This window comes from Ciconia boyciana, chromosome 2 (assembly GCF_034638445.1).
Source record: "Ciconia boyciana chromosome 2, ASM3463844v1, whole genome shotgun sequence".
Classification (NCBI taxonomy): Eukaryota; Metazoa; Chordata; class Aves; order Ciconiiformes; family Ciconiidae; genus Ciconia; species Ciconia boyciana.
Genome location: NC_132935.1, coordinates 145,810,262 through 145,827,411, shown reverse-complemented (window position 1 = coordinate 145,827,411; position 17,150 = coordinate 145,810,262). Strand labels below are relative to the sequence as shown.

At 43.0% G+C, this 17,150-nt stretch overlaps 1 protein-coding gene across 2 annotated transcripts in view; it reads left to right on the top strand.

Annotated features, from left to right (window-relative positions):
* The first annotated feature begins 14 nt into the window (after nt 1-14).
* RSU1 (Ras suppressor protein 1) overlaps nt 15-17,150 on the top strand; it is a 110,699-nt gene continuing 93,563 nt past the window's right edge. For both annotated transcript variants that reach the window (XM_072854388.1, XM_072854387.1), the window contains exons 1-3: nt 15-128; nt 415-526; nt 10,325-10,375. In XM_072854388.1, the coding sequence (XP_072710489.1) occupies nt 15-128; nt 415-526; nt 10,325-10,375 (277 nt within the window). The remainder of the gene's footprint in view (nt 129-414; nt 527-10,324; nt 10,376-17,150) is intronic.

Genomic DNA, 17,150 nt, shown 5'->3' with positions numbered 1-17,150 from the left:
GGGGAGGCGGTGGGATGGGGCGGGGCGGGGCGGGGCGGGGTGGGGTGTGGCGGGCGCGTGCAGTCGCGGGGAGCCGCCCGCCAGGCCAGCAGCCGCCGTCCCGCCGCGTCCCGCCGCAGCACCGCGCGGTGAGTCGCCCTGGGGGCAGCGGCGGGTCTGTCCCTCCGCCTGGGGGCGGGAGGGCGGCAGGGCGGCCGGCATCCCGGTCAGGGCTCCGCTGGGCCGGGGCGGGCGCGGGGGGCCGGGGCGGGGCAGGACGGGACGGGACGGGACCCCCCGGCGGCGCAGAGCGGAGTGGGCGGGCTCGCTGCCCTCGGCCCCCTCAGGGCGGGAGCCGTCCCCGCGCTGTCCCGGCGGGCGCTCCCGGTCGGCACCCCCGCCCCACATCACAATGTCCGTTTCTGCCCCGCCCAGACCATGTCCAAGTCGCTGAAGAAGATCGTGGAGGAGAGCAGGGAGAAGAACCAGCCCGAGGTGGACATGTGCGACCGCGGCATCTCCAACATGCTGGACGTGCCCGGCCTCTGTAGGTACCGCCGGCGGCGGGCGGGGAGAGCGCGGAAACTTCCTTATTTGTCCCGGGACGAGCCGGGGCCGCCGCCGGCCGGGGGCGCAGCCCGGCCGTGGGCGCGGGGGGGGGGCGGTCCGGGCCGCTCCGCTCCGCTCCCCGCTGCTGCCCCGGCCCCTCGGCGCTGGCAGGGCGGCCGGAGCCTCTTCTGTGGGCGTCGGGGGCGTCCTGAAGCTTGGGGCCTCGGGGAGAGATTCGTGGGCAGGGGGAAACACTCTCCTCCTAGCTCCCGACAGCACCGTAACGAGCCGTGAGTGTGTTCAGGAGAGCCCCTGCTCCACTGCGTCGGAGAGACCGAGACCGCCGTGGGGAGCCGGGGCTCCCGCCTGTCTCTCCCATCGTCTCTGCCCGTGCACCGTCTGCAAGCCTAAGCGCTCCCGTGCACCGTCTGCAAGCCTGAGCGCTCCCTGTCTCTCACTGCTGTCATTCTGGCACTTGAGTGATGGGGAGACTTTGCCTTCTGTCCGTCCTTGCCTCTTCCTGCTGCCAAAGCAAAACCACCAGCCAAGTAGCATCTCCACTGGTTGTTGAAAGGGATAGGGTGACATTAGCCTGGAGCTAGGCATGGCTGGTCTCTGAAGGAGAGTAAGGTAATACTGTGTTACAGATACAGCAATATCGTACTTTGGATATTGCATGATTGCATGTGCTTCCAGAATTTTGACAGTATGTTGTTAATGGTATGTTGCATTTGCTGTAGTTAACTTACAGCAAATGCAACATACCATTAACAACATACTGTCACAATTCTGGAGAACTCATAAATGAAGAGCAAGGCAGGTAACTTTGCCTTGCTTTTGCTTTGGCTAAGAGTGCATGTGATGTTATGGTACAGCTGATATGCAGTAAGTTGAAGTTGTGACTGGCTGTAGTGTGCCACAGGCTGAATTTCTCCTGAATGCATGATGTAATGAGGAAAAAGCAATCTGAAACAACTAATGTACTTGAAACTCTAACCGTATCCTGGTTTAGCTCTCTGCCATGTTTGTTAAACTTCATAGCAATCAGGAGCATGTTTATGTAACTCTTCTTACATGATGGAAATGAGTTCAGGGAAATGTATGGCTCACTACCAACTCACCATCATCCTCAGAGTTGGGAGCAGACCAAAGTATCTTCAGTCCCATCAGTAAAGGATGAAGACTTAAGTGTGGTTTTGCGGAGCTAGGTTCTGTACTTAAGTCTTCATCCTTTACTGATTATTTTCCTGCTTCTGAGTTGTGCATGGGTTTTCAGGAAGAATACATTGTAAAGCCTGTATATATGAACTCATGTTAGAAAGTTTCACTGTGTATTTGTTGGATGAACAGTTATTTGAGACAAAGCAGTGTTTAGCTCGCATTAACTACAGACCCATTTTCAGAACTATACTTACCCCTTTCAGATCAACTAACGCAGTAAGAGTATGGGGCAGCAACAGAGTACTGTTGCTTTTGTCAAGTAGACTTGGTGCCTATTAAACTTATCAACACTGAGACACATAATTAATTAGCCAGCTTTGATCTTTTGGGGGGGGGAGGGGGAGACAATGTTGAAGTACATCAGTAATGCTAAAGTAAAAAAAGCTTTTCTTGTACAAAGACAGTCTTGGGTTTGTTGTGCAGGCAGTGTCAGGGACCACAATGCGGGACCCTGTGGTCCACAGGTGGTCCCTGATACCAAGTTGCTAATTAAGCATCTGAAGCTTGTTCGGCAGGGAGTTCACTGTGTGAAGTGTACACTTGTCGTACCCTAGTTACACAGCATCAGACAAGTCTGTGTGCAGGTACTCTTGGTGCACGTCGCGTGACTTGCTTTAGTGTGGGGATTTGGGGCCTTCTCCAATTTGAAATGGAAGTTGGGGAGGGGGAAATGATGATTGGTTTCTGCTCAGTTAATTAAGACCTTCTTGCTTTTTCAGTTACTCTGCACCCTGGCAGAGAATGCATTAAAAGTTGGCTTTTTTGGTTTGGTATATATATTTTTTTTTATTGCCAAGGTATTTGCCACTTTCCATCTGGAGAAGGAATAACTTCCTCCAAATATGCCTTTAAAAAAATAGTGAATAGGCATCACCTCTGAATTTTAGGTAATGGTTTGAGAAAATGTTAAACTTGCTTGTTTTCTAACCCTGTCATCTGACTCCTAATGGATGACCTTTTCTAGTATAAATTGGGTGGTTTGGGTTTCTCTGGCTCTCGGAACTGGCAGGGAAGCTAAATGAGTCTGACCTGGTGCCTTCCGTTCTAGGTGTGTTGGATATCTTTCCAATGGAGTGCAGTGTTAAAGCTTGCCTTTTCAGAAACTTTGTTTTTTTCCAATGAAATAAAAATCTTTTTTAAAAACAACCGTCATGCCCAGTGACTGTTCTTTCCTAGCATCTTGTCTTGAACGAGGGCCACTAGTAGATGTTCAGAGATAAGCATAAGATTAGGTTATGATTAGAGAGATCATTTTGGTGGTGTTTTCCCTGTTATTGGCCATTTGAGGTTTAAGGACTTACTAGGTTCGAGGATACTCCGAAGATACTGTGTTCAGTAGCCCCTGATAGTGATTTTGTCTCATGTAATTATTTAATGGTTCTGAATGCCCCTGCCAGTGGCCAGTCACTCTTAAAGTAAGCTGCTCCCTGTAGTCTTCGTTATTCTTCAAGAAAAGGACCAAGCCTTGTCCTGGTGCATATTTGAGTACTTCCTGCAGAGTGGCTAGTGGACTCGTATTTAAGCTTTCTTAACTTAATTCACACAGAGTTAATGCAGACACAAGGATTTGGAAGCAGCACACCACATAGCATCTCCTCAGTGTGCCAATCCTCTTCCTTCAGGTGCAGACCTATTCTTGTCGTGTGATTTAAAAAAAAAAAAATCATAAGTGATCATAGAAAACTGGTGTTATATGGGGGCAGAGAGGAGGAAAGGGAAAGGAGAATATATGCCCTGGCTTGCATAGGATTCTCTTTTGGCTTCTCTTTCCAGTCTGGTGAATGACTTGCTACAATACAGGGCAGCCGCTCATATTTTCTTTTGCCTTGACTTTGACCCTCTGTAGCAGCTGTGGGAGAGACAAAACAGACCAAACTTGCCTCTGTCAAATACCAATATCTCTTTCCAAATCAAGATGAAATACTTTTCTTATCTGGATGGAGATTGACTCTCAGTATCTGAAACTGTCTTAAACTAGCTTAGACCTAGAAACTTGGCAATCTCTACATCTCTTCCCGCTTTTGTGTTTAGTAAAGGGAGAGCGGAGTTATCAGCTTGTTTATAGTATGGGCTTCAGATTGACAAAGAAAAGTTCAGTAGTCCCTGAACCGCTGCTTGCTCAGGAGTTCATTAATGTAATTACAAGTTGAGTTCTATTTTTGGAATATTCCTTGAATCCGGGCACTTCTGTGTTTTCTACTAATGACTTAAAGTACAAACTAGAATTGTGCTACAGGCCTTCAGAGCATCTGAATTTTTGAGGCTTTCGGAAATGTCGTATGAGAAAACTCTTTTCAAAGATGTTCTGTAGTAAAGAGATTTAATTTGAGACTAAAAATATCCCTTGATCTAGGTGTTCAGTACCTTAGCTCATCATACTAATGCAAAGACCATGTGAAACAGTTTTAAACTTTAAAGGCTTTTTTATTATTCTGGCATGCGATAAAACAAATGGTATACCATTTGTGAGCACATCTAAACTATAGTTGTGCATCCATACACATACAGTTTTAAAAAAGTCTTGTCCTGTGGAAGTGTTCTAATTTTTTTTTTAAACCTATATTGTGAAATAGATCATATTTGTTTACAAAGCACCCAGACATTGACAGGTAATGGTAGAGAGTGTTAATAGACGTCCTATAGGGTGAACAATCGGATTCAGCAAGTAGGACATGGTGTGCCTTTGCCCTAGTCTGATGGTTAGGACATTTATTAGTAGGACTTTAAACAGCCGTCAACAATTATGGAATTGTTCTTGGAGTAGGGACCAGCCTCTAATTTCGGATTTATTTATCTTTAAGTGATCGATATGGGGAAGCTATGAATTAAGGAATTATTTTGCCCAAATAACTTAAGACATCTGCTGCTCTGTAGTCTTGTTGTCAGGGAAGGAATATTGGATGAAATCCTATTTACTCTGTAAGTGTTAATTTGTTCTCGTTATCATTCCATCTGTAAGCTATTCATATTTTACATAAAGTACATGCTTGTGTGGTAGGAATTAACATGCTTAGAATATTTTATCAGAAAGTTAGTGTTGATATAATCATCCACTCCTAAAATAACCAAAGCAAAGAAGATGGAGGGGCAGGCTACTTGTAAGTCATTTTGTACAATACTGTAATGCTCGTTCTGCATTAACTTCCTCCAATGGGACAGACAATGTCTTATCTTGGTTCAGCAAGGTCTCTGGAGTTTTCCTGTGGTTTTTGTTTTGGGTTTGGGTTTTTTTTTTTCCTCTTAAAAAAAAATTAAGACAAGTCTTGGCATCTATTTTTTTTAGATTTGTCATAAAATCTACATATTGTATGTAAAGCTAACTTGCAGTGCATGACAGCAGTATATGAAAAGGCTTGATATTAGGGCCAAAAGGGAAGAGCTTAAATATTCTTCCCTTGACCCACTCCGTTTTGAAGCAATAGTGGGACTGGGACCATAATGAGAATTTGTAATTACTATGCAAGTAAATTGCTCTGGCAAATGGTCATATCCTGACCCTCAAACTTCTGTGTGGATATTTGGTGCATTCTTGAAATCAAAATAACTTATTGACTGTATGCTAATTACTGTAATGTTAACAAAGCATCTGAGGTCTGGAGTCCTCAAGGAGCTGCAGCTTAGTGTCTAGGAGCTCCTCCGTTGGCATCATTCAGAGGTTATAGTCATTCCCCTGTGGGAATTGTGGTGCCCTTCGAATCTCATGGGACTGGCACTCAGGGTGAATCTTCTGACCTGTTGAGTGATCCTCAGTGAGTCCTGCTAGTTATGTTTACCTGAGCTGCGTACGTCCAAAGCAAAATGGCCCCACTAGGCCCCCTTCAGCCTTCTAGATATTAATTGGGGATGTTAATTAGTTGCTTAAAACAGGTGTCTTAAGAGCTGATAGTTTAGTTGTCATGCAGAATTGACTTTATATATAGGATGAGGAAAATAAGTCAGCTGTTCCCACAGCACAGTCCTTTTCACAGGAGTGGGTGAGTGGCAGCGTACTGAAAAACTTGGTGTTTCCAGGAGCTGGTGGTTTCACACAGGTCAGTTTAATGTCAGGGAGCAAATTCGCCTCCTTGTAAGGAGTGACCAAATACCACTTTATATCTGGGTTCCCTTTCTTAAAATGCTTGCAAATCTGTCTCCAAACTGGTAGTAGCTCTGGACCTTTCAAGACTGAAAATCTTTTTGCCTAGATATGGCTAAAATGCTACTGGAAGTAGTCCAGAGCACAGATGCCTAAACCTTTGCTCTTTTCAAGATAATATTGGAGTGTTACCTTTTTTTTTTGCTTTGGGGGATGTCAGCCTGCTTTGCAGGTCAAAGATGCAATGGGATTCTTTGTCACGCATCAGGATTGACTGAGATAGTGGCATTTCGAACAAGGTGTCTAGGCTTCAGTCAAATTTGGACAGTAAAGTCCAGATTGAAACGTCTTTGATCTAGGGATTTTGGCCTTGAAATTTTTGAGATTGGGACTTTGTTCTATTCTGTACAGACATGTGAGAAGAAACCCTTCTGAAAATAGTCGGTTGAAGAAGACAGTGATGTGACAAATATGGAGAGGGAATAGTGAGAATAACGCTTGTAAGCTTGTGTTATTAAAGGCCAGCAGTGCACGTGGCTTGATGGTTTAGTCAGCAGGCTTACCTTTAAAAACTAAATATGCACAGAACTTTTTATGATATTTAAATTCAGCGGGAGTTTGATGGTCAGAAGACCCAAGTCTGCAGCCCCAAAGCTTAATTGCCCTTGAGTAAGCATCCTTACTTCCTGTGTATAGAAATGATGAAATCAGGGCAGGGAAGGTTCACCATATGCGTACACATGGATTAGGTCAGAGTCTGTCTCAGTCTTCTATTAGTAAAACACTTCCTTTTCTTACTCTCTTGTTTCTTAGTTCAGTTCGTAAGTGATCCAGAGCAGGTACTTGCATATGTGCTGCTGTCTAGCGCTTAGTGCAGTTCAGTGACTTTATACTTCTGTGGTACAAAGAAGTCTCATGCAAGTGGTGTCTCCTCATAAGCTGGCTTCTATAAATATTTGGTAAGTTTTTTCTTTTAAATATTGAGTTACATCTTGACCACAGAAATAGAAAATCCTAAACACTTATTTTAGTCTATTTGAGTTGTCATTCTGATTTGTATTCTTTAAATGGGTGTTTCATTTAGTGGGGCATGGGGGGGATCAGGACTACTTCCTTACCACTGCCTTAAAGAGTTTGTTTTATTTTAATAACCTTGGACATGTCTAGCCTTAGTGTCAACAAATAATCATTCATAGAAGTCATATCCTCTTCATAGAAGAGGTGGTTCATAGCCAGAGAAGAGTTGAGAAAGGCCTAGCATATTGGTGGATGTATGAACTAGATTTGAGCCTTTACTCCTGTAGTTTCTCAAGTTGGTCTAGCTGCTTGCTAAAAGGCACGTAATGGAGATTACTAGTTTTAATGTAATGAAGTTCATTCTGGACTCCAACAAAGTGAAGAACAGATTATCTGAATTTTGGATTCTTTCCTGAAGCTGGCAAAGCTTGGTGCAAAACTGGAATGAACTGGTCAAGACCACAGAAGTGTGCCTTGCTGCCACAGCTTCAGTCTTCGTTCTGCTTTAATAAACCAAAGGAAGCATCAGCTTCAAAGGAAAAAAGAAATAGTGCAAAAGTTCTCTTAGGACTCACTCTGTGCCTGGCTGCCTGATTTTACTTTCCAGTCCCTGCACCTGCAGTTCATCATGGGTGTTGCAGACCTTTGCCTGGCAGCAGCGATGGAGGTGTCCCTGTCTGTTAGGAGTCCAGTTGTCCGTCATGCTCGTGGTGAGGTGCTGGCTTTTTACTATGAGGTTGTGTTAGTTCATCTTGTTCTGCCACTTTTTAGTTCAACTTTTCTGCTTTAAAAACAAGTCTTAAAAGTGAGGTGGGAGCAACTTTGTACAGTATCAAAAAAACAATAATGCATTTTTTGTGAAAAAGCAGATTAAACAAATTCTTTACTTTCCAATGCTACTGTCATGGGGAGGGCAAAGGAGAAATGCTGAAATGTTTCTGTACCCCAGATCTTCAAGAGCAAAGCTGGAATGCCATTTCCTCCTGCTCTTCGCAGTGCTCCACACTTCAGCCCTAAAGCATTCTTCAGTGTCCTTAACACGCAGAGCTGCCTGGCATGCAGGCGTGGTGATTTGTAAAGGCACAGTGATGTAGCTAGTCCTCAGCATTGCCAGCGTGAGAGGACTGAGAGTATGAAGCTGGTGGAAGTATTTGGTATGCGTTGTGTGCTTTTTCCTGCCTTTTTGATCACCTAGGAGTTATTTGAACATCTGAGGCTTGGGGAAGATAGTACTTGACTAATTGGACCTTTCCTATATTGGCTAATGGGGGAAAGGGGGCATCTTGGGCAGGAGGACGTTACATGGATAGGCATACAAGCCATTTGAATTGTAATGCAGAAGATATCCATCGCTCTCCTTGTGGGGTGGGAGGAAACGGGCAAGGGCAGAGTAGGTAACTCCACTGCCTGGTAGGAAAATCATTGACTCTCTAAATACAGTGGAGCAAGGCTGATTTATTGGTGAGTCTAGCCAAAGCCTCAGAGCTCTAGAATGACTTGGTTTCTTAAGTTAATGCAGGAAAATATGTTTTTTCCTGGCGTTGGTGATGTCAGTTTGGATCTGGCTCTGATCTAGATTGGATTGTCTTAGAGCTGGAGATGTCAGACTAGAGCACTTCTTATCTCAGGATGCCAGCAGATGGGTTGCCCTACTGATCTCTGGGCTCTTACTAGTCAGGGCTGGATTTCAAGCACCCATAAAATGTTGACTTTTGCTGATTGTCACAGCTATTAAAATACCTAAATCAAGAGACATAAATGCTGCGTAAGGAGTACTTAGACATTTGTTCACAAGCTTGTACTTTATCCCCAGCACCTTCTCAATTACTTTGTGTAAATTGAGTTCATATATTTAGCTTTATGTGTAAGTAATCGCTAGTGTAAGTGGCTGCTTATGGTTCAGATGTTGATGTGCCTTTTATGTTTTAAAGCTTAAAGCTCTTTGTGGAGGCTGCTGCACTTGTCTGCCCATTAGTGCTGATTGTATACAGTACTCTTACAGGCTTTCTATGGGCTTTGTTCTCTGTCCTCCTGTTCCGCTTCATGGGCTGGTGCGAGCAGTACTTAGAGCGCTCCTGTTTTAGGAGAAATTTAGGGTGTGTGCAGTGTTTCTTCCTTTCTCCTCCCTGCCTTTCCTTCCTCCACAACCTGCAATCGCACAGGGAACTGTAGTGATGCTTTTTTTTTCATGCCGAACTTTCCAATCTTTTTCTGCCTTTGAGTGACTGCTTTTGTTCTGCTAACAGGTTATATTTGCCCGTGGTAAGTCATGAGCTTTCAAGGGTTAGCTGAAACAGGTTGCTATATCAGTAAGTAAAAGCTCTCCAAGCTGTTTGCTCCAACTTGCAATTTAGTAAGTATTGATTAGCATGGCCAGTTTTCACACACGCTCACCAGGATATCTTCGTTCCCTGAGGCAGCAAGACCCCTGTGGGCTATCTCTGGGCTAATGTTAGTGATGTTTGTTGCTTGAGGAAAGCTCTGAAGGATGAGAGATGTACCACTATCAGCTGTCCTCCAGGCAGGAAAATTTCCCAGCTGCCTAGGAGAGGCAGCCAGGTAGTTTCTAGAGCTGTTTTGAAGAGGCTATACTGGAAGTAAGTAAAAAAGTGTAGGGGAGGAAAATATCTCAATTTTTCTAGTTCAATAAAGTATATCAAACTTTTTACAGGGAGGAGGAAAATGTTTGAGAACTACTTCAAGGTGTGAGTTTCTTCTCTGACTATTTTAGCATATTTTTATGATCAGATAGTGTTATCAGTTGTAGGCTATGGAGCTTCTACGGAAAGCAGTAGTGGTGTGGAGGGTGGAAGTAGGCAAGAAGAAATGTAAAGGATGATGAAGTGTAGGGGGAGTGCTGGTCTCTGTAGCTGCTTCGTGCCCCATGCTCGTTTGTTCAATAAGGTGGAATCTGAGGGGCTTTGATCAATCAGATCGTTCAATTAATTTGAGTAAATATTGCATGTTGTCAGCTGGCCATTTGCCACACAAAAATGATGCTAATCTGCTACTGTGCTTTATAGGTGCAAGGTTGTAAAGGCAGCTATTGGTACTTAGGACTTAAATCTGGCAGTGACTTGAAGATAATGAACTGGGAACATGTGGAAATATACTTCCTCATGTGGCCTGTGTTCTTATTGGGATAAATGTTGGAGTACTTATCGGGTTTTCCTTGGGAAGGATTCAAAGAGTGGAAATGAGAAAGGTGTTTATGTGTGCCCAGAGCCAGACCTCTGCTGGGAGGCACCAGTACTTGCTGCTTATGTTGTGTTTGATGCGGTAACAGAAATGTGAAGTACAGGGGCAGAGGAGTGGCTGGATATGTCCTTAAGTCTTGAGCTTGTCTTGTGTTTTGTGACAGTGCATGTGAATCTGGAGTTACTGGAGCGGAGAGAATAACTTGCCTCTGTTTTTTAGCTGCAATAGATACGAGCTCTGAGTTGCCGTGCCCGTAAACTAACTTCTTTCTCTCTTCATTTGCAGTTACATTGTCTCATATCACACAGCTGGTTCTGAGTCACAACAAGCTTACAAGTAAGTATATTCCTGTTTTCGGACTTCATTACACGCAGTTGAGCAATATTGAAAACCTGACACTGCTAGTTTGATTTTTTTTTTTTTTTTAATAGACCACAATGTCACTGTTAAGAGTGCTTCTTGGTGAAGCACTCTATTAAAAATAAAGAGATTGAGGATGTGGTTTAGCAGCCGTGTTCAACATGCCTTTCCAACTTCAATACAAATCTGCCACATACTGGAAGATCTGTAATTCTCAGTCTTATTACTAGTTCAGCCAAAAATCCATTCCCTACCACAGCTCTGAAGTCCTTATATTTAGGTGAGGACTTTTAATTTTTTTTTTTAACTGTATCAGAAATGATACAGTTTGCATTTTAGTAGATGGATAACTAATTTGACTGAAGCAGGTGAAAATAAATTACAACTCAACTGCATTATATCTATAACCAAACATATGTGAGCAAGGCCAACTGAATGTGAGCTTCAGGCATGAAAGTCAAGCAGTCTACTTCTCAAAAAAACCTTTGAGTATAAATTGTGTCTTGCCTGTACTGCACACACCACCTTCAGCTGTCACCTTGTGCATCCTACTTCCCATAGTAAAGAAGCCCTCAAGTGAGGTGTTGGTGAATAGCATGTCATGAGAGCAGCATAAATGTGAGACTTACTTTAGTGGAGGCAATATCAGACTGGCTTTTGCAAGGCAAAAGAAATTATTTCTTTGTAGGAGAATGCTTCAGGCTTACCCATCAGTGTCTTGTGGAAACACTCCTGCTTCTTGCTTGTTGAAATAAAAGCAGTGAGTTTAGTCTGATCCCTGTTACTGTGCATCTTCTGAAGAGAAGTATTGGTTTTGCTGATGTTCTGCTTGTCCTTGTCTGCTCTCTGCACGTGCCAGTGGATTTCTATCTCAAACAGTCCTTCTGTTTTAGAACTGAATTTTTTAAGAGTGCATGAAATGGGGAGGGAAATGGAACCACCAAAGGGGGGGGGGTGCTGGGGGTATGACTGTGCAGGTGCTGTAGCATGTACCAGGCTATACCCAAGAAAAGCTTTACAAATTGAGACTACGGTTAAAAAATGAACAAAAACCTATTGAATTCTAAACTATTTGCTGCATGAGCTGTAAGATATTATGTGTTACTTAAAACATATGTATTAATGCAAAAATCTTGCTTTAAGGCTTTGAGCATTTGCAGAGGATTAAGTATGAGGGAAAAAAGAAAATATTCTTAGATTCTACCACATAAACACTTCTCTGGATGCAGTTTATTGGGTATTAATGCGTAGTAGCTTAAAGCATTTGAAGTAGTAGTAGGAAATAGATAAAAATATGGGCACTATGTGAATGGCTGTGAGAAGTACGAATTAGTTATTCTAGGCCCTGCTTCTGATTGTAGAGTGTCCTCTAGACTGGCATCTTGCTACTTGTTTTTGTCCTTATAGTAGTTTTCAAAGAAGACTCAATTTATTTATAAATATAACCAGCAATTTCCAGCCATCTAACATGTAAATGATGACCAACGGGTAAATTCATGGGCAAATTCAGGAAGGGAAAATTGTAAGCATTGCTATTAAGCACGCAGCTCTACCTCTAGTTAGGAAGGTCATGAAGTTATGAATAGCTGGTATGTTTTGGGAAAGCATTATGGTAAACTTGCTTTGGGCATATTGCTGTCTGGCATCTGTTATCAGCCACTGATGGAGTTGGGCTACAGGGCCACCCAGCTGGTGGCTTTTGTGTTCCTTCAGGTCACTACAAGGAGTTGCCTGTCTCTGAACCTGAGCTGCCTAAAAGCTGGGCAGTTAAATGTATCCAGCCACTTCAGCTTTCTCTGCAGCTTTTGGAGGGTTGCGGGCACCTTGAGATAGCAGTTCGTTCTGCACACCTCTATTGCCTCTGTGACAAGGTCAGATGACTCATCCAAAGTTGGGTGCCTAGTGCTGCCAGGCAGAACTTCTCTCTGGTGCCAATTATCTGCTCTGGTATCTTCTGTCTGAATGACTGCTTACCTGGCACAAGGATGAAACGAGTTGTAAGCGTTACTCTTGGAAAACTTGACTATTCTTTCTCTGGGGTTTGTAAGAATCCTACGACTTTTGAAAGCTAAGAGACTTCCAAGGACTTAATAATCTCTTCCATGTGACACCTTATGAATCTTACATGTAGCTAAAGGGTGAGTTCAGCTGAACACACAACTGACTGGGCCGGCAGCAGATATCTGCCTTGCTCTGAGGAAGAGAAACTCCTGCAGGGAGACTTGAATCACAGTAAACTTGGCTGTCTGAGAACTGAGCCTGGGGAGGGTGACATACTTGAGCATGAGCACCAGAATTAAAAGCTAGGTAAGTAACCTATGTCCTAGCTATGAGTCTTAGCTGTAGACCTGACTGGGGGAGGAAAAAGATATGGTAATAAGAGGTTTCCAAGAAGGATGTTTAACTATTCAAGAAAAATCCAGACTACACCATTTGTTTAAAGCAGTTTCAGTTTTCAAAATACCAGTTTAAGGATTGCCACTACTCTAAAATTGTGTTATATTAAATCTCAACCTCTAATTACTGCTTTCTTCTAAAGTAGCCCTTAAATCAGCAGGCTGCAAGTATATGTGTTCTCTCAGCCAAGGGATTCTGTCAGCCTTTCTAATTGCTATGTTTGGGTTTCTTTTATGGGAAGGTAAAACCGCTGCTTCTCCTGAGAAGTAACTCATCAAGTCTGAAACTTAACTGTTCTTTCACAAATTGATGTAGACATTTAAATAGACAGCACACATTTTTAAAAGGCTAAATTTCAGGTTCATATTCTCATATTTGACACTGTTGACCTAATCTTTTAAGGTATGTAATTAATTGTCCTAGCAGATTGTTCTTAAAATGACTAGGAAAGTGGTGGCAGTGACACTTGACATGCTACACTAAGGTCATATTAGCATCTTCTACTAGTTTTATGGCATTTAAATGAGTGTTCTGCTTGCTGTTTTTTTCTGCTGTTTAGAGTAAATATGTCTATCTGGAACAATAAATACATGTAAAAACTGGATATGCATATTTTTGTGTAACCATAGTTCATATTTTTGCCAGCAAACTCTATTAAAAGTAAGTGAAGTTTCATTAGCAAGTATGAGGACAGCACTATTAAATCCATCGTACTGCTTAGAATATTTTTGTGGCATGGTTTTTGTTAATATTTCTCGTATGCCATTCATACTGCTGGTGCTTGTGCATTTACATGTCTGTAAATCATTCATTATCAGAAGTACTCAAATCCACATTGATTTTTTTTCTGGAGAATATTAGGCTGGATTTTTTCAGCTGTCTAGTGCTGTGCTAATGGAGGAGTCTTGAACTGGCTGCTTCTGCTCCAGGTAGCTTCTGAAACAGTTGAGTCTGTCCTTTGCTGCTTGATGAGAACTTTTTGTGCTTCAAAATCAGAGGCAAAACTCTAGGGGAAGCTAAATAGCTGCGATTCTGCAGTCTTGTTGAGCTGGTTGCTGCGTAAGTGACAAACCTGGGATGGTTCCACTTCGGGGTCTCCTGTGACAACCCAGTTGAAAGCAGAGGGAGAAAGTGAGTATTTGTGTTTTTCTTAACTTAATGTAGACATATGGGCCAGTGTCTCTACATATTGTACTGGGACTTTTTTGTTCCATCATTTAGTGATTTAATGAGAAGCAAAATTAGACAGTCATGCTTATGCTATTAGCCTGCATAGGTTGTCTGATCCTGACCCAGGTGTCTTTTGAACCCATTGGCTAACATCAAAATAAATGGCATAGAAGTCCTGACAAATGTTCATCAAATTTGTGGAAATGAGTGGTTGAATGATAGAGATCTGGCCTTCAGTGTGGTGGATTAATTTGGGTAGATGTGACCAAGTTGTCTTTGTTCCATGCCATTTGATGGGAGCTGGGGGACATACAGGTGGCATTCACCTCCTGCTCAGTGGGATCATTAATAGGACATGAATAGTGGAAGGGAATTAGGGTAGCTGTGCTGGAGGGGTATGGAGGGAGTTGGAGCCACAGGACATAACTTCTGTAGAAACCGTGCTTGATCACTTCGGTCAGTCACAAATATTGTTTCTGCATCTTCGGTGCAACAGTAATAATTTTTGTGGGTATCCATTCTACTGTTTTGTGCACTTCTACTTAGGACTGCTTCACCCAAGTTCAAGTGGAACTTAGCTTCTCTTGAAGTCCGCAACAGTCTTGGCCACTTGTTCTTCCTGACACGCCTGTGCAGGGTGAAAGTGAACTTAGGATGTTGGTAGGGATCTGCATGTTTTGCAGGGCCAGCCAGCATGTTTCTTCTTAGGTTCCGGCTCCGTGGTTGATGCTGGGGTGGCTGTACCAGTTGCATGTTCTGCTGTGTTTGGTTTCCAACGGTTTGGAGTGTCATGAGGCTTCTGAAGTTTTGTGTTAAGGAATTTGTTGTAGAAGTTCTTGAAATCAAACTTTGTCCTACTTCATTCAAACCTCTTCGGCTAGAGTTTGTGGTTTCATAACAGTTCTGGGGGACAGTTTTTGGGAATTGCAGAATACTGGTATGTTCAGGGAGAGGAAAGGCATATCGCCAAGCTTGGCTGTCTTTTCTACTTTGGGACTTGCCCCATGTCTTTTCAAGCAGAATGGTTTGGAGCTCTGGGAGAGAGTGTAAAATAGATGAGTGAGGGGGGGTGGGGGTATCCACCTGGGAATAAGGTTTGTGTATCACATTGTCTTGAGGGCTTAGCTGTTTTAAAAATGGGTTGCACTAGAACACCAAATAGCTGCCTTTGACTTGAAAAAAGGTACCTTTGCAGGCTCAAACTGAAGTCAGCAGGGTAGATTAGGCTTCACCTCTTGGTTCTGTTATGCCACTAGATTTGTAAGTGAGCAATAATTGGACTAGAATTAGCAATAGAGAAACGTCCTTTTTTGAAGGAAACATCTAAGACTGAGCATATATATTATGGCTTATGCCTTACCTGACTTTTTTTTTCCTTGCAGAGCATCTTTTGTGAACTGTTTTGCCCTGAAGTATGAAGTAGCGCTGAAACTTCTAGACTTTAGATATCTAGGCTAACTCAAGGTATTCTCCAGCTACTTAAGGTGTATACAAAATTTCACATTCTAATATAGTCACACTTAATATCCTTACTTGGTATGCTGATGAGGTTTAACGATTAAAATCCATGTACTACATCGTGAATAGGAAGTGTGCCTGAAGAGCTTTCAGAAGCTCAGGTTAACTGTAGTCCCACCCAGGAGTGCACAGAGGGGAAGACGTGACTGGAAAGCAGGCTGGGATGTTAAAGGTTACTTCAGCATTGACAACAGGTACGAGTGCTGGTCATCAGTATGTGTGCAACTCTTGTGCTGCCAACTTGACATGTTTTATTTTCACTTATTTTTGCGATATACTGTAATTTCTTGATGGCTTGTAACTACTGTAACAGTTATTTGACTTACCTACCTGATAGATTAATTGAGGCTGTAATCGTTTGGAGAATTTGTTCAGAGATGATAGCTTTTGTGTCATTATCCGGCCGTACCTGGAGTCCATGAGTGTTTCTGCCGTCAGTGGAAGTACTGGTATTATATGATTTGTCCATTAGAGGTCACTGTTTAAGTATCTTTAGCAGTTTCTTTCGTGGGAAGACGCTTATGCTCCTGGTAACAATTCAGTCTGCCTGGTAGGTAGTAGTGAACAGCAGCTTAGTTTTGCTATTCTCTTCAGTCTCCTTAACCTCAGGTGATCCTGTGCTCACCAGCTTCACCATATTCTTGTGCTGCCTTTAAATGTCCTCAAAAGTTGTCTGCTATTCATAGCTCGCTCCTGATAATTTTTCTATCCTTTTGCTCTCGTGCTCTGATTCCTTGCCCAATATTATCAAATGTCTGAATGACAAGAGATTGGGAACAACTTTTTTTTTTTTTCTGAAACCTCCCCTGTATTACCTGATGTCATATTGTCTGTCTTCTTCTCCCTTTCCTCTGAGCTGCTGTCCCTTACTGTCCTCTGCTCCTTCCACTGCTGCTTCCTTGATCCTCAAATGTAATCCTTTCCTCATCTTTAGCCCTTTCCTTTTTGTGAGGTGATCCATTAGCTTTTTGCTGCTGGTTCCCATTTCTGCACCTGAATTTTGTTTCTGAGTTAACTTTATGATCCTGTCAGAATAGCTGTCTCATTCATCACGTGCGTTTGACAGCCACGTGGTCACCCTTTATCATCCTTGTGCATTTTGCCTTCTTCCAGCAGAGCAACTACCCAGTTCAAAACTTTTCTCCATTTTTTGCTGCTCAGACAGCTTACTGCTGCTGTGCTCTACTGTCTCCTTCCAAATTGTTTTGCTCTCTGTGCATGACGAGCACAGAAGCTTCTCCTTTCATCGTTGCTAACCCTCTTGAGGGTGTCCTTGATCTTATTTAATACGCTGCTAAGTTCCCTTGATGTCATCCTTGCATTAGGCCATCTCCTTTATAAGTCACCTTTCTGGCTGTAGTGTATGCCTAGATGTATTGGAAGTAGTCCAAAGACAGTTAGCCACACTGCATCTGTCTGTCCTGAATTCCTTCCCAGTCTAGCTGCTTTGTCTTCTGCAGACTGCTGAAATGTGTTATGGTGTCTCCCACTGGTATTGTCTGGCACTTTGCATTTTGCCTGGTATCAGGTTATTTATATAGCAAACTTGCTGACTTCTGGAGGGAACTAGATGCCCATATACTCTTTACTCTTTGTTGCTTCTTGTATTCTCCTTTACTTTGATTCTTCCTTCTGGTAAGTCATTTCCACACTGTAGTACTGACAT